A 25,032-nucleotide genomic window follows, 5' to 3' on the forward strand; every position below is an offset into this window, starting at 1 on the left:
TTTTCCTCCTCATTTTTATCTACATTACATATGAACATAATCATTCTCACCCCCAAATATGAAACTAAGGCTTAAGTGAATTGCAAAAGCCTGTTTCCCCTCTACTTAGTCTTTAAAGATGTTCAACCCAAGAAAGGAATAATTAGTCTTCTACCTTTATGATATGATTAGAACTTTAAGGCTCAAGGAACAGATAGCAAATGTGTCATTGATGGCAGAATCTTTAACAATAGGGATTTTTAAAAAATTAGTTCAGGGTTTGATTCTGGTTTTGGATAACACCACTAACTTTCTCCTGGGAGCTTAATAATCTAATAGAGACCAATTAGATCATATATGATATCACAAAGCTTAGTGATTATTTTCTCCATAGGCATTTAACAGATGTTTAAACTTAGTTGCATTATGTAGAGTCAATATAAAGTAAATAGAAGGACTGTATTTTGTGATTATCTCTTTCAAGAAAGAGGGAAGTTGAGTTAGAGAATGAGCGTGTGGCTCTGTTTACAGATAGTGTGAGAAGCCAGCTTCAAGGGCATGTCAACATTCATGATGATGTACTGAGTTAAGTTCAAATTTTTCCTGCATTACTGTGTGAAACGCTGCCTGGAAACTGCTCAGTACATAAATTATTTCTTTCCAGTCTGTGATTCTTGTGGGCAGAAAAGTGAATTATGTATATGAATCCATTCCTATAGTTATCTTTCAACAATACCTAAGGCAGCAGCCAAGTTGTCTCTCTATTATCATTTACAGAAAATAGACTTCAGTCTTCCATTCAGCCGTGCCAGGAACTCTAGATTTTTGCCTTCAGAATTGAGACTTTGAAGTAATGATAATAGCTACCATTTACAGAACATCTACTATATGCCAGATACTGTGTAAGATGCCTTACATGTTTTTCCTTTATTTGATTTTTTGAACTTATATGATTTTGTAAATGGTAAAAGGATTACATTGGTTCTTTCCTACAAATCAAGTAACACAAACCTACAAAAAGAAAAATTAGGGGCATCTGGGTGACTCAGTTGGTTAAGTGTCCAACTCTTGATTTTGGCTCAGGTCATGATCTCACAGTTTGTGGGTTTGAGCCCTGCATCGGGCTCTGTGCTGACAGCATGGAGCATGCTTGGGATTCTGTCTCCCTCTCTATCTCTGCCACTACCCCCACCCTACCCACGCACACGCATACATTCTCCCTCTCAAAAACAAACATTTAAGAAAGAAAAAATAGTTTGTAATTTCCACCAGCACTCTCCTCCAACCCCAGTGCTTTGGTAACTGCTATTCATTCTGCCACTTTTTTCTAATGCCCACACATATACACATTCTTGGTATTTCAAATTCTCCCATTACCTCTATAAGGTCGGTGGCTTTATCTCTATTGTATAGATAGGGAAAATAAAGCCTAACGAAATCAGTAGCTCTAAGGAACTGAACAATAGCATAGAGTTCTCTTTCTAGTCAACCACACTGCTTTTATTGGGATAAAGAAATGCGGGTAATTATGAAACTTAAGGGAAAGTCTAAAGTGTTTCTGGAACCATGAAAAAACAAAGACTCTTTCTGTGTTGCCAGTCATTGAGTGGTCACCATTGTGGCCACAGCACAGTCACCTTCTTTCCTGCTCTGCCAACAGTGCAGTGTCAAGGCACAGTGTTAGCATCTCATCACCTGGAAAGCCCTGTGTTCCTCCAGGAGTGGTTATTGGGTAGCAAGTTGGTATTGATGTAGCTTTGTGGCTTAGCATCTGGGAAAGTTTGTTTATGGCAAATTGTTATCCCCTCACAGATTATTTAAAAAATAGACCCATTCATCAAACATAAACTCTAGGTATAAACTGTAATTATATTCTGAGTGTCTTTTTGTCCATAATCTTGCTCTATTAAAATAAACTATAATGATGAATTAGTGAAGTATCTCAGCTAAAGAAATGTGTAAATGTGGAATTTTAGCCCAATTCCTATTCTTTCACTTATATTTTGTCCTCAAAAAACAGGGAGGGATTTTTTTTTCTTTTTTCTTTTCAAATGTATCAAAATGCTTTGAGACTGTATTTAACCAATGAAAAACATAAGTGATCTTCTATCTCCTGAAGAACCAGGGTATTCTCCTACCTAAAAGCAGCAACTGAGTCTCTTCTTTTTTTAACAAAGCAGTATTTTTCTGAAGGGCCGGTTATGGACACTCACTCCATTGTGTAAAGGTCTCATCCGGTTTGCTTTCCAGCCATGTGATGAAATTCAATGCAACGCCCTATTCCATTGGCTCTAAAATACAGCAAAATTCACCTTGCCCTAGGAAGCAGGTAAAGGAACGCATGTGGAGCGTGCTAACTTTTGACATGATGTGCCTAGAGCTCTTCTCTGGCTTTAGGGATGGAGGAAATTCATTGACACACACCCCACGTCTATACCTATTGGCCGTACTCTGAGAGCTATTTACCCAGAGAACAATGCCTTCTGCCCTCGCTTCAGTCTGTGATCTCACAAGCTAGTCAGAGCCAGCTATGGGCAGTAGTTAGGTGGAATAACTCCAGAAAAAATAGCTCAGGCTGCCATAAGTCATCTCAGTGATTTGTTGGTAATACTGGACTCTCAGTGAGTAAGGAATGTGTCCCGGAGTGATGCCTGGGAGTATTGTGTAGGCGAAGAAACTTCTCTTTAATTAAGCCTCTTAAGGACTTTTGAAACAGAAATTTGATTCCATATTTCATAACCATTGTGGAATATTCTCATGGGCAGATATAAAAAATTATCAGCGTATCTCTCCAAGTAAGAGAAAATCAAAGCAAAAATCACTTGTTTCTAGAATATGAACAAAAAGTACTGCACTAGACATTTAGCACAGCACGTGGCACCCACTAGGCACACAATAGGAATTTGTTGAATAAATGAATGCATGAAAGAACAGAGTTCCCAGAATTAGCAGTTGACAATAGCTGAAGTGAAACTGAAAGACTTTGAGTTACGTCAGAGGGAAATATTCTGACAGGTATCAGTGACCTGAAGATTTCTACAAAGCAGTGTGGAGAGCAGTGTGATATCACAGTATTAGCTACCTTCCTATCCACTTATTCTTCCCTGCTTGCGTTCTGGTGCAGTCAGTGAAAAGTACTTCTAGGAAGTTATAATGCAATTTGGCCCACAACTGGTAACTAAATACGAAAATTGCAGTGAATCTAAATGTTGGAAGGAAACTGAGCTGGTGGGTGACCTGCTGGGTTGGATAGTATTGGAATCATGCCAATCAGTCACCATTTTGTTTTGAAATGGAAGCCCAGTAATCAAATACGTTTAGTAAAATTCCTTGTGTTTACAGAGATCTAGTCAAAATGATTCTGTATTTTCCTATTTAAGCATCCCAGTGGAAGTCATGTTTTGCCTTTCTAATTAAATATTTGCTTACATGTGTGTGATACAATGTTGCTGAATGAAGCAAAAAGCACACTCCTACTTTTTATGGGAACAATCCTTAGTTTCCTCACCTGCAAAATAAGGAAAATATTACCCACTCCTCACATTACAAGGTTGAGAAAAGCAATCAGATATGTTAGGATGGCAAAACCAAGTATGGACTTGGGGTCTGAGAGGCTTTAGTTGAGCACTGGCACTATGTCTGTGATCTTGAGCAAGTAACTCAACCTTAGTTTCCCCATCGGTCAAATGGGAATAATGATAATACCTATCTCACGCACTTGTTGAGAGGATTAAATAACGTGATATATGTAAACTGCCAAATATCTATGTTAGTGGTTAACATCAATGAGCACTTACTTGTTCCAGGTACGTGGTAACACACATGAATATGCTCTCCAGGCTGTAGGCTGTGGCAGGTGGAGGCACAGCTGGTGACTTTTTCATTCCCAACCTTTGCTCCCATGTGACCTTGCTTCTGTAGCCCACAGACTTATCCAGTGGAGAATTCTTACCAACGATGTTAACTTTGAAGGATAGGGAAGAGGCCATTTTATAGGATCCACTGCTCTAGAGAGGAAAGTCCCTGGGGTGAGCAAGATCCCTGGACAAGATCTCCAGCCCAAAGGCTAGATTTTGTTAGGCCTCAGAGGAAGTAGACCTTTTCCTATTGCATTCTGGATGCATTTCCTGTGACAAATCACAAGGGTCCAGGGCTCTGGGAAAAGGAAAGGGCAGCCAGAAGGAAGGAAAAGGACGAGGCTAGTTATGCATGCCCTTCTTCTCTCTCAAATCAGCCTCTGTTTTTTTAGTATCATTGCCTCCAGCCAACAAAGAAATTACCTGTTGTTTCATTATTAAAACTATTTTTATTGACAGCATAATTACCATTATTAACAGCTAATATGTAGTGAATGCTTATATAGGAAAAATGCATTGACTTATTTATTGTCATCACAGCAATGCGATGAGAAAGATGCTCTTCTATGATTCTATTTTTATTCTTATTTTACAGATGAGTAAAGTGAGGATAAATAAGAGCAGATAAAATCCTTGCCCAAGCTAGCAAGTGGAATTGCTGAGACTCAAACCTGGAGCTGTCTAGCTCCAACCCATTATTTCTATCTACTGTGCTACTCCCTGATTTACCTAATGATTCACAACTAGAGTTCAGACGCAACCAGGCACTGAAGTTCAAAATGTGCCCCCTGGCTGCCTTCCTCAGAGCAGGAGAGCAGAGCTTAGGTGGTTTGCCCAGCATTTCCAGAGTCTTTCCAACAGAAATGAATTTCTGCTCAACTTGTCCTCAAGTCTGTTTTGAAAACCAAAATAAATAATTTGTGTTGATAGACAGTGTGCCAGAACACAAATTAAAAAAGTCCCATTTTGTAGGACAGAGAGTGAACTTTAACCTTCTGAGAATTTTTGGTTTTCCTATATGAAATGTTTGCTTATTATTTTTAAGATGCATTCTCATGTGTTTTTTTTCATGTTGCAAAAAAGGGTTTCCTTAAGCTTAATACAATTTATTGTACGAAATGAAAAGATGAAGTCGAGTGTAGTATTGTAGTTAGGAGTTTTTAAAACATCAGCAAAACCTACAGGATTTACTATATAAACAAGCTCAATTAAGTATCTCATGCTAATTACATAGCTATAAATACAAGGTGGATGAAAAACCTTGATTGGGTTTGTTCTTCTCTGTTCTGATACAACCTTAATTGCACATGATAAGAAAACACTTAGAAAGCACATTAGACTGCCATGAACACTCCAGCGACCTGCTCCAGGTTATGCATGTTGGAGAAAAAAAAACAAATGTCACATCAGTGCTTGCCTCATGGGGGAAAAAAAATTAAATACTGAACATTTCCCCCTCTTTACTATTCATTCAAAATATAACAAGGAGCGGGGCGCCTGGGTGGCTCAGTCGGTTGAGCGTCCAACTTCAGCTCAGGTCATGATCTCACAGCTAGTGAGTTTGAGCCCTGTGTCGGGCTCTGTGCTGACAGCTCAGAGCCTGGAGCCTGCTTCAGATTCTGTGTCTCCCTCTCTCTCTGCCCCTCCCCTGCTCATGCGCGCGCGCTCTCTCTCTCTCTCTCTCTCTGTCAAAAATAAACATATATATATATATATATATATATATATATATATATATATATATATATGGAGAGATACCCTTGGTACTGTACCTCCAAAAGGAAGCAATCATTCAACTTTTTTAAAAAAACCCACATGAACTGTTATTGTATTGTAATGAATTATAAACCTCAGGGCAAGCTACAGTGAGCTCTGTAGCATGTTCCAAAAGTAGCAATAGACTGGAATTCAGCAGTCAGGGTATTTTAGGGTCGGGTAATCTATCGGAAGAGTGGAAGGAAGTAAATTAAAGGTAACCCACTACTCCCAGCACCACTGACTCATCATTTATCACAGTGAGTGATACACACTGATGGCGCATCCTCTTGAGGAAGTCTACAAACAACTGCAATTTATCCATGCCCGATTTCTAACCTGGTGCCACTTTAAACTATTGAGCCACTGGAGTCAAGATTAATTGTAACATTCACTTTAGAAAAACATAATTAGAAAAGTAAATATGCTGGATTCAAGAACCAAATATAAATTCCTTTTGGATTATGCACAGTTACGGATTACCAGTTTATCTGTATGGCTAATCCCCTCCATTACTTTGGATAATCCAGAATTGGATACAGCTATTTACATGTAGGTAGTGATGATAGGTATTACATGACCTTAGTTTCACTAATTCCAACAAAGATGTGGGTTTTTTGCTTTTTGGTTTTTGCCAGAAATCTTCCCTTTCAGACCTGTATGCATGCAATTTTGTTTACTTTTTGGGCTTCCTAATTTTAAAAGCATGGATCTAGGCATGATTATGCATGTTGGAGACAAAAATCGTCCCTAATAGTTTTGGCTTGAAGGGAAGCTAAAATGGTAATTTACTCTATTTCACGGTCTCAAAGATGATCTTTCTGGCTTTCCTCCTCTCTCCTACAGCAACCATCCACTATGAGTTATGCAAGACACATCATTAAGAAGGAAGGCTTGGGACTCCAGGGCCTCAACAAAGGATTTACAGCAACTTTGGGACGTCATGGGGTTTTCAACATGGTTTATTTTGGCTTCTACTACAACGTCAAAAACATTGTTCCTGTCAATAAGGTAACTATTTAATAGATTAAAATCCTGGAGAAAAATGTCATCAGTGATGACAGCTACATTTGGAGAGTGTTCGTCATGTCCTAGTCACTGTGCTAAACACTTATATCTAATTTGATCCTCGCAGTAGCCTTATTCCTGGGCTGTTGTTATTCTTATTTAGGAATTGGAAACTGAGGCTTAGAAAACTCAGGGCGCCTGGGTGGCTCAGTTGGTTGGGCGACCACGGCTCAGGTCATGATCTCACGGTTTGTGAGTTCAAGCCCCTCATCAGGCTCTGTGCTGACAGCTCAGAGCCTGGAGCCTGCTTCACATTCTGTGTCTTCCTCGCTCTCTGCCCCTCCCCCACTCACATTCTGTCTCTCTCTCTCAAAAATAAACATTCAAAAAATTTTTAAAAAAGAAAAAGAAAAATCAAGTAAATTGTTAAGTAGTTAATAGCCAAGTAGAGACTTGAAACCAATTCTGACACCACAATTCTTCTTGAAGTATGCACCATTACATCTGAATGCTTCCCATTTATCACAAATGGGAACTTCTAGAAACTGTGTTATCATGTAATTTTTATCTCAGAAGCGTAACCTTCTCAAGAAAGTTGAAATTTTCATATTCTACATAAATTTTGAGCTCTGGGGAAAAATTATCAGCCTAAAATTTAAATTTTACATAGATACTCATTTTTAAATTCACCTACGTTAATTAGGGTAAGCAGTAAACCAACTCTTTAAGGATCATTCACTTTCATGCAAAATAATAATAATTATATATGTGTATATATATATTTAATGATATATATATTTAATAAATATATATGTAATATATATATTTAATATATATATATATTTAATGATAATTTACAGATGCTAGCAGCCTTTTAACTTCTACAAGATGAAAGTAGCACATGATGTGCTTTAAACCTAGCATCTTTTCAGCCATTACAGCACAATTTTCCCCCACCATTATATTGCTTGCTTGCATCAAAGATTGCAATCCTGGAAGCACCCGCTGGGGACACATTTTCCACATGCAGAAAATTTCCCACAGGGGTTCACTTTTTTATTTTGCTTAGTACAAAGTACAGATGGACTTTTATAAATCATAAAAATATTTCTAATGTTGCTACCACTAGACTCTTTAGTAAAGTTGATTATACCTACCTTTGCCCAGCTATTGCCCATATTCTAGGACAAGACTTAAGTAGCAGCTGAATCCAGGGGATGTTCCACATTAGCCATCCGTTGGTATTACCTCTTTCACTAGCCAAAGTTGTTCACCACATTTTATTGTATTTGGAAATCTTATTTATTTATTTATTTATTTATTTATTTATTTATTTATTTAGAAATTTTTCAGTGTTTATTTATTTTTGAGAGAGAAACACAGAGCATGAGCAGAGGAGGAGCAGAGAGAGAGGGAGACAGAATCCAGGCTCTGAGCTATCAGCACAGAGCCTGACACAGGGCTTGAACCCATGCACCACGAGATCATGACCTGAGTTCCAAAGTCAGACGCTTAACCAACTGAGCCACCCAGGCACCCCTGGAAACCTCATATGTTGAGTAGAAGCTTATGTTTTGTTGGCCTGAAGTCTGTGATTGACCACAGTATATAAACACCCTTCCCCCATTGATTGACAATTCCGACTCCAGTGGTCCTCAGAGTCCTCCTTCTGTGAAGAAATCCAGAAATAGAATGCAATAAATACTTTGGTCTTGAATGATACAAGAGAGTTCAACTCTTAATACATTGAGGTTCTTTTCAGCAGGAATGGACTAAACAACTTGTGGTTCCTTGGACAAAATGAAAATATAGGACCCTTGTTCAAAAATTATTAAGAATTTCCAGACCAAATAGTAAGGCAGTGAAACCAGGCTCTTCTATGTGTAGGCCCTGGGTAACTGCACAAGACACAATCACATGAAGTTGACTCTGTTTTTTAGACTCTGAGATGAGTAATCCATACAACATGGGAGACATGTCCATCTCTCCAGCTATCCAAAGGCTTGAAACAGATAGAAATCACACACAATGAAATAAATTATATGATTATTATATATTTTATTACACATATTTGGGCATGTATTTTAATTAATATAGTATTATAAAATGAATTTGGTTATATTTAAGAAAGAATTCACGAAGATTTATATGTGGTCATATCTTAGTGCTTAAAATCCACAAGTGTGAATGTCACTCTAAAATTAATCAATGCACTTATGTTATTAAATATTATGCATTATATAAACACAGAACTTAAATACTCATTATTTAAAAATACAGCATGATATCTTGAAACTATGGAAAGCACTCATTTATCTTGCCAGTTTGCAGCGGTCAGATCATACCGGCTCTTATAGGCCACACTAGGGATTCTTCCCTTTATCTGAAGAGCATTAGGAAGCAAACCAAAGATTTTAAGTCGAGGAATTACCGAATCACCGTGGCTACCAAGTGGAGAATGCATGGAATGGAGGTGGTGAGGGAAGTGCAGGGTATAACATGAAAATGATTTCAAAGTGAGATGCTGGGGCCTTGGACTGTGTTGTTCATGGTGGAGACAAGGAGAAATGGACATTTTTGAGAAATCTTCAGAAGGTAAAATCTAATGGAGTCCATGTATGCATGTTGAGAAAAGGGGTGGTGGAGAGAGATGATGCCTAAGTTTTTGGCTTAAGCAACTGAAAGGATGATGGTGCCATTTACTGAGAAAGAAAACCACTGAAAGAGAAGCAAGTTAATGGGAGAATATCATGGGCTCAGCCTGGAAACTGAATTTAACTACCCCCAGAACGAAAGTGCAGATGTTGAGTCGGAGATTGGATGTGGGTCCTGGAGCTGCAGAGGAGAGATCTGAGTTGGAGATACACACTTTGAAGTCGTCATAAACCTGGGCAAGTGTCCCTTTACTGGGTGAAAGATCTTGAGCCAATCACCTTGCTGCTCTGAGCTTCAGGTTTTTTATATTGTGTGTGTGTGTGTGTGTGTGTGTGTGTGTGTGTGTATTTTATTGTGTATTGAAAAGCTAAGATGGTTCTTTCTACCCGACATTATTTGGAAGATTAAGATAAATGGTATGTGAAATTGTTTGTGAATTTTAAGGAGCATTGGAAAAGTTAGGTGTGGTGGTGCTGATGACAGCAATCAGGGAAGGAGAGAGGTGGTGAAGCGGGTGGTGGAAACAGCACGTAGAACCCCATGAAGAATGTTTCCCCAGGACTGTTCCTTTTGCACTTAAGTGAACACTGCGGTCTTTTCTTGTCTAGAACAAAGTCATTGATTTTATGTGTTCTGTAATCTAAGCCTGATTCAAAACTGGAAAACCAGTATTCTTTAAATTTAAACCATAATAAATCAATCCTTTGTGAAGGGGAAGGTATGATAATCATTAAAACATGTTGAAGAACGTCATCAAGTTGTTAACCATGAGGAGGAGGTGGTGTTCCTTGAAGGCTTTATTCCATCTTTGCTGTGGGCTGTCTCTAGCCATACACTTTGGATGATTTGTTTACAGGATTATTATTTCAGTTGCCTTACCCAGCAATTGGTCATTCTGTTGTTCCGAGGGAATTTGAGATTTCACCAATCCTGACTGGCATGAAATAATTTGAGATTTTTCTTTAATGTATTTTTTTAAATCCATAAATTGTCTTACAGCGTTTTCCATTTTCAAAGTATTTTATTTTAAAAGAAACTGTTTATAATGATCTCTGGGGAGTGGAAACGAGAAGTGGTGTGTGTGTGTGTGATAGAGAGAAAGCAGCAGTGAAGGGAAGTACTTTTTTCTGTATACCATTCTGAGCTGTTGAAAGCCTCTGCAATAAGCATGTATTAATTTTATAATAAGAAACAAATCAGTGAAAAGTTCAATAGAGTCTCATAAAATAGAATAGCTAGTTAGCTTCTTCACATTTTATTCAACTCTAAGGCTGTGTATAGAGGTAAAATAAGATCTTTAAACAGTGAGCCTAGAGAACTCAGGTCACATATCCACCCCTGAAGTGTTTAACCCTTCAGACTGGTGACCTCTATTAGATTTATTTTTCAAGTTATCACAGATAACTGTCATTTTCAGATAAGTAACTGTCATTTTGAGATAAGAAAACCAAATGAGAAGTTATGGCCCAGGGCAGAAAGTTACTGAAGTAATTTATCTGAGGTTATACAGCAAGGGGGAGGGAGAGAACCAGAGACCGGAACTCTTTCCACTATACCATGCAATGCTTTAAGTCTACTTTTAAAAAAAAAAAAAAACACTTATTTATTTTGGGGAGAGCACAACCAGGGGAGGGGCAGAGAGAGGGGGACAGAGGACCCAAAGCGGGCTCAACGGTGACTGCCTAATAGCAGTGAGCCCGATGTGGGGCTGGAACTCACGAACCACAAGATCATGACCTGAGCCAAAGTCAGACGCTCAACTGACTGAGCCACTCAGGTGCCCCATCTCTACCTTTTACCTTGTATTTTGTCATACATAAATTACAAGTTACAAATGATCACTGAAATTTAAATATGTAAAAGAGCTAGAATATCCAGATAATATAACCAAATTCCTCTTCTGTCTCATTCGGTCCTGTAACCTGGTCCTCCCTTTTTATATCCTTAGTCTGTAATCTATAGAAACAAAGAATTATATAAGTCACAGCCTTGGAACAACTGGGCATTCGCAGTTTGAAAATGGTGCCCTGGGTTATAATATTTTAGATTTATTTTTAGGATCTAACTGTTCCTATGGTGGGTAAGAATATACAATAGAGAAAAGACTTCTTTGGATATTAACTGACCATAGAATTCATTTAATGGAGGCATTCATTTACATCTTGCAGTAAATGAAATGGAATGTCAGTATAAAGAATTATCCCTTCTCTCCAGAAAGAGGCATCACTTCTCAAAGTAAAGCCCACTGGAAGCAGGTATTGATTAACTTAAATGCTGACATCTTTTTCAAATATCCATGGGAGTAAGCTTTCATTGCAAAAATAATTTCTTTCATCCCTACTGCAAGGTGGGGATGTTCAAGCATATTATTTGTGATGTTGACACAGAAATGAGAATCCTAAGATTAAAATATTATATCTCTTTAATAACTGTCCTCTAGTTTCATATTTACTGCTTTTCGAATGTTTCCATAAGTAAAATAATAATAATAATAGTGGAAATCACTGTCGAAAGCTCGTGGCTGTCAACAGTATTAAAATGTGCTTTCAGTTTGCATCCTAATTAAGCATGTTTGCAAGTTATTTTGCCAAAAACAATAGACCTTTTGTGTTGAATTTTGCCATGATATAAATTACATGTGTGGGTTAGAAATATTCTGGGAGAGAACAATTTTTCATATGTTCAATTTTTCTTACTTAATAAACCATTTAGACCTGTCCCTATGGTCATTTAACTACAGACAGCATTAAGTCAAACATATTTTATTTTCTCTTAAAGTAATATTTATAAAAGATTGCCTTTTGGAAATGCAAATGTTTTTCTTTTTCTTTTGATTTTTAATGTTTTCTTTGTTTTGTAAATTCTGTGGAAAGTCTGAGGGTGGTGCCAGACGCACCTCAGTTTATCAGAAGAAATGTGGAAATGTGTTAGTTTCGTGATTTAAAGCTATATCCTTCCCTAAGGTGTGCGCTAAGCTGAATGAAAAATGCACCTTTGGGTTCAAGTGGAGAGCTTAGACAGAGCTGTTTGTATTTTGGAAAGAAGAATCTCAGTAGAATTAGATCATGGTAGGATTTAATTTATGGCCATTTATTTTTCTGATTCTCTCTTACTCCATCATTAGTCTTACCAATCATCCGGTAATGGGAAGGGCAAGAGCATTAAAGTTTCATTAAGAACAACTCTCCTTTCTGGTAACCACTGGGGTAAAACTACAAGTATATGTTATCTATAAAATTCCAGGATATGTGACAAGATTCTGTGGTAAAAAGCAGTATCTTTCATTGGCAGTTTTCACAGACTCCCTGGGGTATGTGTGCTGGGGAGAAGGAAGACATGGGGGAGGGCAGAGAGAAGGGGGCAAGGATTCAGACACTTTCTTAAATAAACTTTAAGTCAAAAATTTCCAGGCAGGCACCACCCAAGTGGATGGAAATGTGGTACAAGTAGCTTTAGGTTCTCAGTGGGTTCCTTCTGTTCATTCATTCCAAGAACGTTCATGGCACACATGTGATGTCCCGGGCGCCATCTTGCTAAGTGTCAGCGCTGACCCTGCCTTAGTAGGCTTCGCATTCTATGAGAGGAGACCGATAATAAAGACGTCATGGCACATGGAACTGGATAGTGATAGTCATGATGAGTGCCATGGAAGGCAACTATCAAGCTGTGGGAATTGAGAAACCAGGATCCCAATCTAGACCAATGGCAGGGCAGGGCAAGGAGATAGGAAAGGCCTTCCTTCAAAAACGATGTTTAGGCTGAGGCTCAAGGGTAAGGATTGGCCAAGATGAAGAGGATGAGCAGAGACCAGATATTTAGTCAGAGAGAAGAGGATATGTGACTGCCCTGAAGCAAAAAGAGGCTTGGGGAACCAGGGATAAGACGAAGAATGAGGATAAGCTGGTATATGGTGAACCCGAGGGGAATGGAGGCCATGCAGGCTGCAGAGGGCATCTGGCCCACAATGTTTTAGGTATGTAGAAATCACTTGACTCCTCTTACATGATTTAACTCAGGGTATATGTCGAACAAACATATTACATAAGTAGTACTAAATGGGCGTGGGAAAGCGTCGTTTATAGAAGCAGTCCAGAAGTAGAGTCTCATGAAATAAAGTTGGTTCCAAGCCTTCTTCTTGATCATATGCCTACCTCCATATCAAAGCATCTCAGTGTGTCCTTTCTCTGACCTCTCAACCTTTTAGAATTTTGTTTTGGAAACCTGGTTTGTTAGTTTTCCTTGGGGTCAGCACCTTTATTGAGGTAAGGAATAAACAGAGCACACCAAAATGGAAAAATCTTACTGAGTTCCCAAGGAAATATATTAATATTTTCCTGCATTTCATACGATAATACTCAGCGATACAATTGACTCTTAGACTGTATTACCCACCCATGTCAATATTTAAAGAGAGGTATTTAAGGAGAGGATGTGTGTGTGTGTGTAGGTATATATATACATGTGTATGAAATAATCAAGTGATAACTGTTATGCTTAAACCCTAACCCATTTTGACATTGTATGTGTTTTATAATTTGAACTAAGTGGGTAAGACATTTAAAATTATTTTACATTTCACAACACTTTAAGGAAGAGCTAGCTCAGGGAAAAAAGGAATTTTCATGGCTATTTTCTGAATGGCTACATTTAGATGCTGAGCTTTTAACAAGACTTTGATTTCATTCCAAAGCCCAGAGCCCTGCAAGGATAGGATCTTGGGAATACTCTACATTCCTTAAAGAATGCTTATCAATTAAACCATCTCTTTTTAGTTAGTGACCTTCTGTGGAGTGAGGAGCTAGCATTTCCCCCAAATTATCTCACATAAAGAGAAAACAAACACTGTAATAGATTCTTCTGATAGCTGTGAAGTGGAAACAACTGTATTTTTTAATTAAGCTTTAATAGCAGGTATTTTCATTTCAGGGCAAAACAGCATGATACATGACATCAGGCAAACAATGCTTTTGTCAAAGTTTATAAACAAAACAACAGAAGAGAGCCAACGTTAGAGAAGATAAAAGATAGACTGCAAGCTGACTTGACTCTGAGTTGACGTGGTCCCACTGAAACTAACAATAACTAAAATGCAAATTTCTTCATAAAAAAAAAGATAAAAGGCAATTTGTTCTCACTCAGGCTGCCTCCTTGTTCAGTTACTAGGAGGCAACTACCGATTTCAGCTCCCCACATTATTTTCATGATGACCATTGCCAGCTGCGGGGCAGGCAGCGCTGAGCCACTGTTATTTGCCTTGCAGTTGCTACCAGGTGCTTAACCAGTGTGCCTCTGTACCGCCTTTGTAATTTGCTTCTGAGACCTTAGTTCTTTGCGTATGACGTCTGTAGGGAGGAGAAAGAAAACATTTATTAAACACCAAAGATGTGGCAGGCCTGGTGTACGTACAAAATGAATATGACATAGCACAGTCCTTTCATTTGAGAGGCTTTGCAGGACTCTTCCCAGAGAACGTCAGAGTTTGGTGCCCATCTCTGCTAAATCTGCCAAAGATTGAACCCAGGCCATCTGACACGAGAGTCCATACTTGTAATTGTTGTATCCAACTTCTTCAAAGGTATGGATAGGTGAGCCTTTGAGTTTTTTCTTCTTTGGAGGATGTCCACATTTCCTCAGCTCCTCGTCAAGTGACATGAGTTTTGGTCCTCTCTATGGTCTGTGTCCCCCACTATAGATGCATCAGATTTGTCAATGTCAGTGTCAAAACTGAACATAATACTACAGTTGTCAGAGGATCAGTTCAGAGTACAGTAGTCTCAACCCTTCCTGTGATCTGAACACATGTTGTTTTTTGTTTTTTGTTTTTTTTTTATTTTTCATTTAAGTTCAAGGTAGTTGGGGGCGCCTGGGTGGCTCAGTTGGTTAAGAGTCTTGACTTTGGCTCAGGTCGTGATCTCATGGTTTGTGAGTTTGAGCCCCATGTTGGGCTCTGTGCTGACAGCTCAGAGCCTGGAGCCTGCTTCAGATTCTGTCTCCCTTTTCTCTATTTGCCACTCCCCTGCCAGCACTCTGTCTCTCTCTCTCTCTCTCTCTCAAAAATAAACATTAAAAAAATAAATTGAAACTAGTTAACATACAGTGTAGTCTTGGCTTCAGGAGTAGAACCCAGTGATTCATCTCTTACATATGACACCCAGTGCTCATCCCAAGAAGTGCCCTCCTTAATACCCCTCAGCCCTTTAGCCCCTCCAGCAACCCTCAGCTTGTTCCCTGTATTTAAGAGCCCTTATGGTTTGCCTCCCTCTCTGTTTTTCCTCTTATTTTGCCTTCCCTTCCCCTATCTTCATCTGTTGTGTTTCTCATATTCCACATATGAGTGAAATCATATGAAAGCTGTCTTTCTCTGACGTATTTTGCCTAGCATAATACACTCTAGTTCTGTCCACATTGTTGCAAATGGGAAGATTTCATTCTTTTTCATCACCAAGTAGTGATGTGTGTGTGTGCGTGCACACGTGTGGGTGTGTACCACATCTTCTTAATGCAGCCAAAGATTGTACAGAAATAAATTCTTTTTTTTTTTAATTTTTTTTTTAACGTTTATTTATCTTTGAGACAGAGAGAGACAGAGCATAAACAGGGGAGGGGCAGAGAGAGAGGGAAACACAGAATCTGAAACAGGCTCCAGGCTCTGAGCTGTCAGCACAGAGCCCGACGCGGGGCTCGAACTCACGGACTGTGAGATCATGACCTGAGCCGAAGTCGGACGCTTAACTGACCAAGCCACCCAGGCGCCCCCAGAAATAAATTCTTGAGAAATTTTTGTTGGAGTGGAAGGGACAGAGAATGGGTGTTGGTTTTGCATCAAGATGTTGATATGTATAAAACTATGGTCAGTTAAAATCCCCAGAGTATGTGAACTGCAGTCAAGTCAAGTCTCCCCTTGAACTTGTACAGTTTGTATTCACTGTGCTTAAAAGTAATCCTGTGGGTTCAGTCCAGTGCTTGTGATGATAAATTTTAATATTGAGGGCCTCATCTGTCATTCTAGCTTCCCCTCCCAACCTGTGTAATCAGCAGATCCAAGGGCAGGCCTTTCACATCTTGACCCAGGTTCATCCAGCCCCTCATCAGGCTGTCTTATGGACACATCTTTCACAGCTGAGGGATCTCCAGCTGTACTTTTCATCTCTCCTCCCTCCATTCAGTATCTTATTAATCAGGATAACATGGAAGACTTATTCAAGTAACTTTCTAAAATCAAAGTGTACAGGATGATTCAAAAGGAAATTAACTTTCAAAAATGTATTACTAGACCAGGTTGTCTGCAGTCTCTTCATGTGAGAATCCACATGAAATTCCTGTTTGTATCACCTCTTTTTTGGCAGCCTTGAGGAGATGGCGTCACAACTACCCCTTTAACGATTGATGGTGGTATGCCACAAAGGGGATAAAATGAATTAAAGTATAGAATGTGTGTTGTTAGCACAGACTGACCATTGTAAAATTATGGAAGTAACTGAGGGAGCCCCTTAAAATTGGTTTTGACCACATGTTTGTATATAATCTAACTACTAATAGATTTATTAAAATGTTCCATTCTTTTTGAATCACGCTGCTATGGTCCTAACATTCTCCCCATCAATTTATTTACCTACTAGCGGGAAGAGAAAGCAGAGTAAGAGTTCTATCAAGAAGTAATTTGTGGGGCACCTGGGTGGCTCAGTTGGTTGAGTGTCCGACTTCGGCTCAGGTCATGATCTCGTGGTTCGTGAGTTCGAGCCTGCGTCCAGATCCTCTGTCCCCCTCTCTCTCTGCCCCTCCTCCACCTGTGCACTCACTCGCTCTCTCTCTCTAAAAAATAATTACTAAAAAAAAAAACAGCAATTTGTGATACCCTGAAAATCATGTGACTCTTTGTAGGACCACTATATTGTCTTTAATTGTCTTAAAGGAATTTACAGCAACTTCTTTCAGTCACTTCTCAACTATAATTTTAATTTTTCAAATGGCAAACCTATTTTAGCAACTTTTGACAAGGAACAGTAAATCCAATCTAGCATCAACCAAGGCCCATCCTGAATGGAGAATGTTTCTCTAAGTGTGTTTATTAAAGACTATCTGGGGCGCCTGGGTGGCTCAGTCAGTTAAGCGGCCGACTTCAGCTCAGGTCACGATCTCGCGGTCCATGAGTTCGAGCCCCGCGTCGGGCTCTGGGCTGATGGCTCAGAGCCTGGAGCCTGCTTCCGATTCTGTGTCTCCCTCTCTCTCTGCCCCTCCCCCGTTCATGCTCTGTCTCTGTCTCAAAAATAAATAAAACGTTAAAAAAAAATTAAAAAAAAAAAAAAGACTAAGACACCTGGACTAAGTATCCAGGGTGTACTGAATTCAAGTTAGGTCAAAGCTAGTCAGAGAGGATCTCAGATGCAGTGTGATGACAGAAGGAATGAGTGAACTGTGGGGAGCAAAGGAAATTTAATTTGGGCTGTCATGAGGTCGTAGGAAGATTCTAAGACTAGACTTTAAGGTGTATATTCATGCTGTTCGCCCATTGCTACACTCTGTTAAACCTTGCCTTATGGGTAGCAGCAGGCTTCCTGGCCAGTCTCCCTTACCACCCCTCGTCCTCACTAGCTAACAGATCTTGCTTCCCCCATCTTGCTTACCCCCTCCTTCTGGCATGTCTCTGTGTGGAATGTCTTCTTAAAGATGCCAGACCCTAATCACAAAGGCCTGTGAGATGGGCAAAGGTTCTGTTTATCAAGCTAGCAGCCAGCTGGCCAGTCATGAAGCAAAGCATCAAAGCCCATGCCAGGGAAGGTAAAAAGAGAGGCACATGCTTCTTTTGATCAAGACATTTTGCTTTTCTGCATATTAACTTCTTAAGTGCCATTGCCTTAAATTACTAATACTGTCCTTAGCTGTGGATATAATGTTTGGATTAGATGGTTAAGTTAGTCACAAATATGTAGTATGTTGATTGTTAACTATTTTGAGTCATATGATCTCATTTCCAATGACGTGGTAACTTTTGTTGAATTCTTAAAGGTTATGGAACATCATGACCACCAATGTTTTGGGATCACTTATTAGTGTTTCTTGTTAAGCTGTGGAGAGTCTATAAATAACATGTCCTGTCAGGGAAACTCATTGATCTTCCAAAAGAGGGACTGGAAAACACATCTCTTCAGCTCTGCACTGACACCAAATTGCAGTGTTATGGAAATTGCCAGAGTTCTACTAAGAGACCTGATATCAATTCCCAATTCTGGTACTTACTCATTAGCCATGTCTCTCTGGCAAGTTATACCTTTCCTCTGTCTCAGTTGTCTCATTTGAGAAGTGAAATGTTAACATCAGTCTTAAAATGTTTGCAGGGGAATTAAATCATTTTTTTAAACTATGAATATTGGATTTTGTATTGCTATCACAAATAAGGTCAATGCATGTAATACACATTAACATTTCAGGCTACTTAGCTCCAGTTTAAAGTACCATATTTTATAAGAAAAATTGGAACATACTTAGGAGAAAAGAATAAAACTCATCTGTAGATGGGGAAATAATGTATACTACTTACAAATAAATATTTCAAAGGAACTGTGTTTTTAAGCATGAGGAAGAAAACGTTATTTCAATAACAGTTTTTAAATCATGATGAATTACATCAAGAATGGTGACAGTTGATTACCCTTGCAATTGAGCAAAAAATTAGAGTAAAATAGTTTAGGCTTATGGGTGAGGAATGTGGGTTAGGAACACAGGAAGTTTCCTGATTGATGACAGTTGGAACAAATTATAGAAGTAAGTTGGAAATTTTTAAAAACAAGATAGATTTTTCATCAACATTAATATCCATTTACATAATTAAGGTATGATCCATCCTAAATATTTTACTTGGGCTAAGTGACATATTTTTCCCTCAAGTTTTTTTTTTTTAATTTTCATTATATTATGATAAAAACACTTAACGTGAGATCTACCCTCAACATATTTTTAAGTGCACAATACATTATTGTCGACTATGGGTATGATGTTGTAAAGCAGATCTCTAGAGCTTATTCATCTTGCTTAACTGAACTTGATTAGTGACTCCCCATTTCCCTGCCCCCAAGCCCTGGCAACCACCATTCCATTCTTTAATTCTACTAATTTGACTGTTTTAGGTACCTCATATAAGTGGAATCATGAAGTAATTGTCTTTTCTGTGACTGGCTCACTTTACTTAACATAGTGTCCTCAACTTTCATCCATGTTGTCACATATCACAGTTTCCTTCATTTTAAAGGCAAATGGTATTTCATTGTATAAATATGCCACATTTTCTTTATCTGTTCTGTCAATGGATGTTTAGGTTGTTTCCATATCTTGGTTATTGTGAATAGTATGGCAATGAACATAAGAGTGCTAATATCACTTTGAGGTCCTCATTTCAATTCTTTTGGATAAATACCCAGAAGTGGGCTTGCTAGATCATATCGTAGTTCTATTGTTAATTTTGGAGGAACTCTATACTGTTTTCCAGAGTGGCTACACCATTTAAAACCCCCCACCAACAGTGTATGAGGATTCCAATTTCTCCCCATCCTTGCTAACACGTACTTTTATTTTTTTGAAAATAATCATCCTGACAGATGTGAAATGATATCTTGTGGTTTTGATCTACATTTCCCAGATAATTAGTGACTGAGCATTTCTTTATATACCTATTGGCCATATGTATGTCTTCTTTGAAAGAATGTCTATGCAAGTCTTTTGCCCATTTTAAAATCAGGCTATTAGCTTTCTTGGTACTGAGTTATAAAAGTTCCTTATATAGTTTATATTTTATATATCAACCCCTTTATAGATACATGATTTGCAAATATTTTCTCCCATCCCGTAGGTTGCCTTTTTGCTCTTTCGTTTCCTTTGCTGTTCAGAAGCTTTTTAGTTTGACATAATCCCACTTGTCTGTCCTTACTTTTGTTGCCTGTGCTTTTGGTGTCAAATCATTGCTAACATCAATGTCATGAAGCTTTACTCATGTTTTCTTCTAGGAGTTGTATGGTTTCAGGTCCCATATTTAAGTCTTTAATTTGTGTGTGTGGGGGGGGCATAATATGTAGTTTCAATTTCATTCATTTGCATGTGGATTTCCAGTTTTACCAGCACCATTTGTCGAAGACTGCTCTTTCCCCATTGTGTATTCTTGACACTCTTGTTGAAGATTAGCTGGTCATATATGCTTGGATTTATTTCTGGTCTCTCTGGTCTGTCCCACTGGACTATATGTCTGTCTGTATGCCTGTGCCATAATGTTTTGTACTATACCTTTATGATATGCTTTGAAATTAGGAATTATAATGCCTCCAGCTTTGTTCTTCTTTCTTAGGATGGACTTGGGTATACTCAGTTGTAGAATTTTTTCCTATTTCTATGAAAACTGCCATTGGAGTTTTATAGAGATTGCATTGAATCTTTAGATCACTTTCGGTATTGTGGAAATTTTAACAATATTAACTATTCTAATCCATGAACATGAAATGTCTTCATTTGTGTTGCCTTTAGTTTTTTTGACATTTTATAGTTTTCAGTATTTAAGACTTTCACCTCCTTAGTTGAGTTTATTCCTAAGTATTTTATTCATTTTATCCGATTGAAATGGGAATGTTTTCCTAATTTCTTTTTAGATAGTTTGTGTGTAGTGTATAGAAACATGAGTGATTTCTGTATGTTGATTTTGTATCCTGTAACTTTACTGAATTTGTTTATTCTAATTTTTTTATGGAATCTTTAGGTTTTTCCCTATATATAAGTCCATGTTGTTTGTAACAGGGACAGTTTTACTTTTGATTTGGATGTTTTTTGTTTATTTTTCTTGCCTAATTTCTCTGATTAGGACTTCATTACTATGTTGAATAGAAGTGATGAGAGCAGGCATCTTTGCCTTGTTACTAATCTTAAAGGAAAAGCTTTCAGTTTTTCAACAGTAAAGTGTGATATTAGCTGTGGGCTTTACATGTATGGAGTTTATTATGTTGAGGGATTTGCCTTATGTTCCTTACCTTCTGAGGGTGTTGATCATGAAAGCAGGTTGAATTTTGTCAAATGTGTTTTCTGCATCGATTGAGAATATCATGTTATTTTTTTATCCTTTATTCTGTTAATGTGCTGTATCACATTAATTGATTTTGGTGTGTTGAAAAATCTTTGCATTCCAGAGATAAATCCCAGTTTATCACAGTGTATGATCCTTTTAATGTGCTGTTGAATTCAATTTGCTAGTATTTTATTGAGGATTTTAAATCTGTGTTTATCGGGAATCTCGGCCTGTAGTTTTTTAATTTTTTTCCTTGTGGTATCTTTAGCTTTGATATAAGGGTTACGCTAGTATCACAAAATGAATTGGAAGTGTTCTTTACTTTTTGATTTTTTGAAAGAATTCGAGAAGCATTGGTATTAATTCTTTATAAGTTTGGTAGAAACAATGTGAAACCATCTGGTCCTGGGCTTTCCTTTGTCTTCAGGTTCTTGATTGCTGATTAAATCTCCATACTAGTTATAGGTTTGTTCATACTTTCTATTTCTTCATGATTTAGTCTTGGAAGGTTGTTTCTAGGAATATATCTACTACTTCTAGGTTGTCCAGTTTCTTGGCATATAATCATTCATAGTAGTCTTTCATCCTTTTTAGTTCTGTGATGTCCGTTATAATGTCTCTTTTTTCATTTCTGATTTTATTTGATTCTTATTTATTTATTTTAATATGAAATTTACTGTCAAATTGGTTTCCATACAACACCCAGTACTCATCCCAACATGTGCCCTCCTCAATGCCCATCACCCACTTTCCCCTCCCTCCCACCCCCATCAGCCCTCAGTTTATTCTGTCTTTAAGAGTCTCTTATGGTTTGCCTCCCTCCCTCTCTTTTTTTTCCCCTTCCCCTCCCCCATGGTCTTCTGTCAAGTTTCTCAGATCCACATAAGAGTGAAAACATATGGTATCTGTCTTTCTCTGTATGGTTTAATTCACTTAGCATACTCTCCAGTTCCATCCATGTTGCTACAAAAGGCTATATTTCATTCTTTCTCATTGCCAAGTAGTATTCCATTGTATATATAAACCACAACTTCTTTATCCATTCATCAGTTGATGGACATTTAGGCTCTTTCCGTAATTTGGCTATTGTTGAAAGTGCTGCTATAAACATTGGGGACAAGTGCCCCATGCATCACCACTCCTGTATCCCTTGAGTAAATTCCTAGCAGTGCTATTGCTAGGTCATAGGGTAGACCTATTTTTAATTTTTTGAGGAACCTCCACACTGTTTTCCAGAGCAGCTGCACCAGTTTGCATTCCCACCAACAGTGCAAGAAAGGTCCCGTTTCTCCATATCCTCTCCATCATCTATAGTCTCCTAATTTGTACATTTTAGCCACTCTGACTGGCATGAGGTGATATCTCAGTGTGGTTTTGATTTGTATTTCCCTTATGAGGAGAGACAATGAGCATCTTTTCATGTGCCTGTTGACCATCTGGATGTCTTCTTTAGAGAAGTGTCTATTTATGTCTTCTGCCTATTTCTTCACTGGATTATTTGTTTTTCGGGTATGGAGTTTGGTGAGGTCTTTATAGATTTTGGATTCTAGCCCTTTGTCTGATATGTCATTTGCAAATATCTTTTCCCATTCTGTCAGTTGCCTTTTAGTTTTGTTGATTGTTTCTTTTGCAGTGCAGAAGCTTTTTATCTTCATGAAGTCCCAATAGTTCATTTTTGCTTTTAATTCCCTTGCCTTTGGAGATGTGTCAAGTAAGAAATTGCTGCGGCTGAGGTCAGAGAGGTTTTTTTCCCGCTTTCTCCTCTAGGGTTTTGATGGTTTCCTGTCTCACATTCATGTCCTTCATCCATTTTGAGTTTATTTTTGTGAATGGTGTAAGAAAGTGGTCTAGTTTCATTCTTCTGCATGTTGCTGTCCAGTTCTCCCAGCACCGTTTGTTAAAGAGACTGTCTTTTTTCCATTGGATGCTCTTTCCTTCTTTGTCAAAGATTAGTTGGCCATACTTTTGTGGGTCCAATTCTGGAGTCTCTATTCTATTCCATTTGTCTATGTGTCTGTTTTTGTGCCAATACCATGCTGTCTTGATGATTACAGCTTTGTAGTAGAGGCTAAAGTCTGGGATTGTGATGTCTCCCACTTTGGTCTTCTTCTTCAACATTACTTTGGCTATTCAGGGTCTTTTGTGGTTCCATACAAATTTTAGGATTGCTTGTTCTAGCTTCGAGAAGAATGCTGGTACAATTTTGATTGGGATTGCATTGAATGTGTAGATTGCTTTGGGTAGTATTGACATTTTAACAATATTTATTCTTCCAATCCATGAGCATGGAATGTTTTTTCATTTCTTTGTATCTTCTTTAATTTCCTTCATAAGCTTTCTATAGTTTTCAGCATACGGATCTTTTACATCTTTTGGTTAGGTTTATTCCTAGGTATTTTATGCTTCTTGGTGCAATTGTGAATGGGATCAGTTTCTTTCTTTGTCTTTCTGTTGCTTCATTATTAGTGTATAAGAATGTAACTGATTTCTACACATTGATTTCGTATCCTGTGACTTTGCTGAATTCATGTATCAGTTCTAGCAGACTTTTGGTGGAGTCTGTCAGGATTTCCATGTATAATATCATGTCATCTAAAAAAAGTGAAAGCTTGACTTCATCTTTGCCAGTTTTGATGCCTTTGATTTCCTTTTGTTGTCTGATTGCTGATGCTAGCACTTCCAACACTATGTTAAACAACAGCGGTGAGAGTGGACATCCCTGTTGTGCTCCTGATCTCAGGGGGAAAGCTCTCAGTTTTTGCCCTTTGAGGATGATATTAGCTGTGGGCTTTTCATAAATGGCTTTTATGATGTTTAAGTATGTTCCTTCTATCCCTAATTTCTTGAGGGTTTTTATTAAATTTTGTGAAATGCTTTTTCTGCATAGATTGACAGGATCATATGGTTCCTATCTTTTCTTTTATTAATGTGATCTATCACATTGATTGATTTCTGAACATTGAACCAGCCCTGAAGCCCAGGAATGAATCCCACTTGATCCTGGTGAATAATTCTTTTTGTATGCTGTTGAATTCAATTTGCTAGTATCTTGTTGAGAATTTTTGCATTCATATTCATCAGAGATATTGGCCTATAGTTCCCTTTTTTTGCTGGGTTTCTGTCTGGTTTGGGAATCAAAGTAATGCTGGCTTCATAGAATGAGTCTGGAAGTTTTCCTTCCCTTTCTATTTTTTGGAATAGCTTGAGAAGGATAGGTATTATCTCTGCTTTAAATATCTGGTAGAATTCCCCAGGGAAGCCTTCTGGTCCTGGACTCTTATTTGTTGGGAGATTTTTGATAACTGACTCAATTTCTTTGCTGGTTATGGGTCTGTTCAAATTTTCTGTTTCTTCCTGTTTGAGTTTTGGAAGTGTGTGGGTGCTTAGGAATTTGCCCATTTCTTCCAGGTTGTCCAGTTTGTTGGCATATAATTTTTCATAGTATTCCCTGATAATTGCTTGTATTTGTGAGAGATTGGTTGTAATAATTCCATTTTCATTCATGATTTTATCTATTTGGGTCATCTCCCTTTTCTTTTTGAGAAGCCTGGCTAGAGGTTTATCAATTTTGTTTATTTTTCTCAAAAAAACAACTCTTGGTTTCATTGATCTGCTCTACAGGTTTTTTAGATTCTATATTGTTTATTTCTGTCCTGATCTTTATTATTTCTCTTCTTCTGCTGGGGTAGGGGTATCTTTGCTGTTCTGCTTCTATTTCCTTTAGGTGTGCTGTTAGAT

General features: G+C 38.1%; 1 protein-coding gene across 13 annotated transcripts in view; it reads left to right on the forward strand.

The window, feature by feature from the left end:
* The window catches only part of SLC25A21 (solute carrier family 25 member 21), a 483,599-nt gene that overhangs the window by 441,236 nt on the left and 17,331 nt on the right, over positions 1-25,032 (forward strand). For all 13 annotated transcript variants that reach the window (XM_049611607.1, XM_049611614.1, XM_049611618.1 and 10 more), the window contains one exon: positions 6,438-6,602. In XM_049611607.1, coding sequence (XP_049467564.1) covers positions 6,438-6,602 — 165 coding nt within the window. The remainder of the gene's footprint in view (positions 1-6,437; positions 6,603-25,032) is intronic.

This window comes from Panthera uncia (assembly GCF_023721935.1).
Source record: "Panthera uncia isolate 11264 chromosome B3 unlocalized genomic scaffold, Puncia_PCG_1.0 HiC_scaffold_1, whole genome shotgun sequence".
NCBI classification, from domain to species: Eukaryota; Metazoa; Chordata; class Mammalia; order Carnivora; family Felidae; genus Panthera; species Panthera uncia.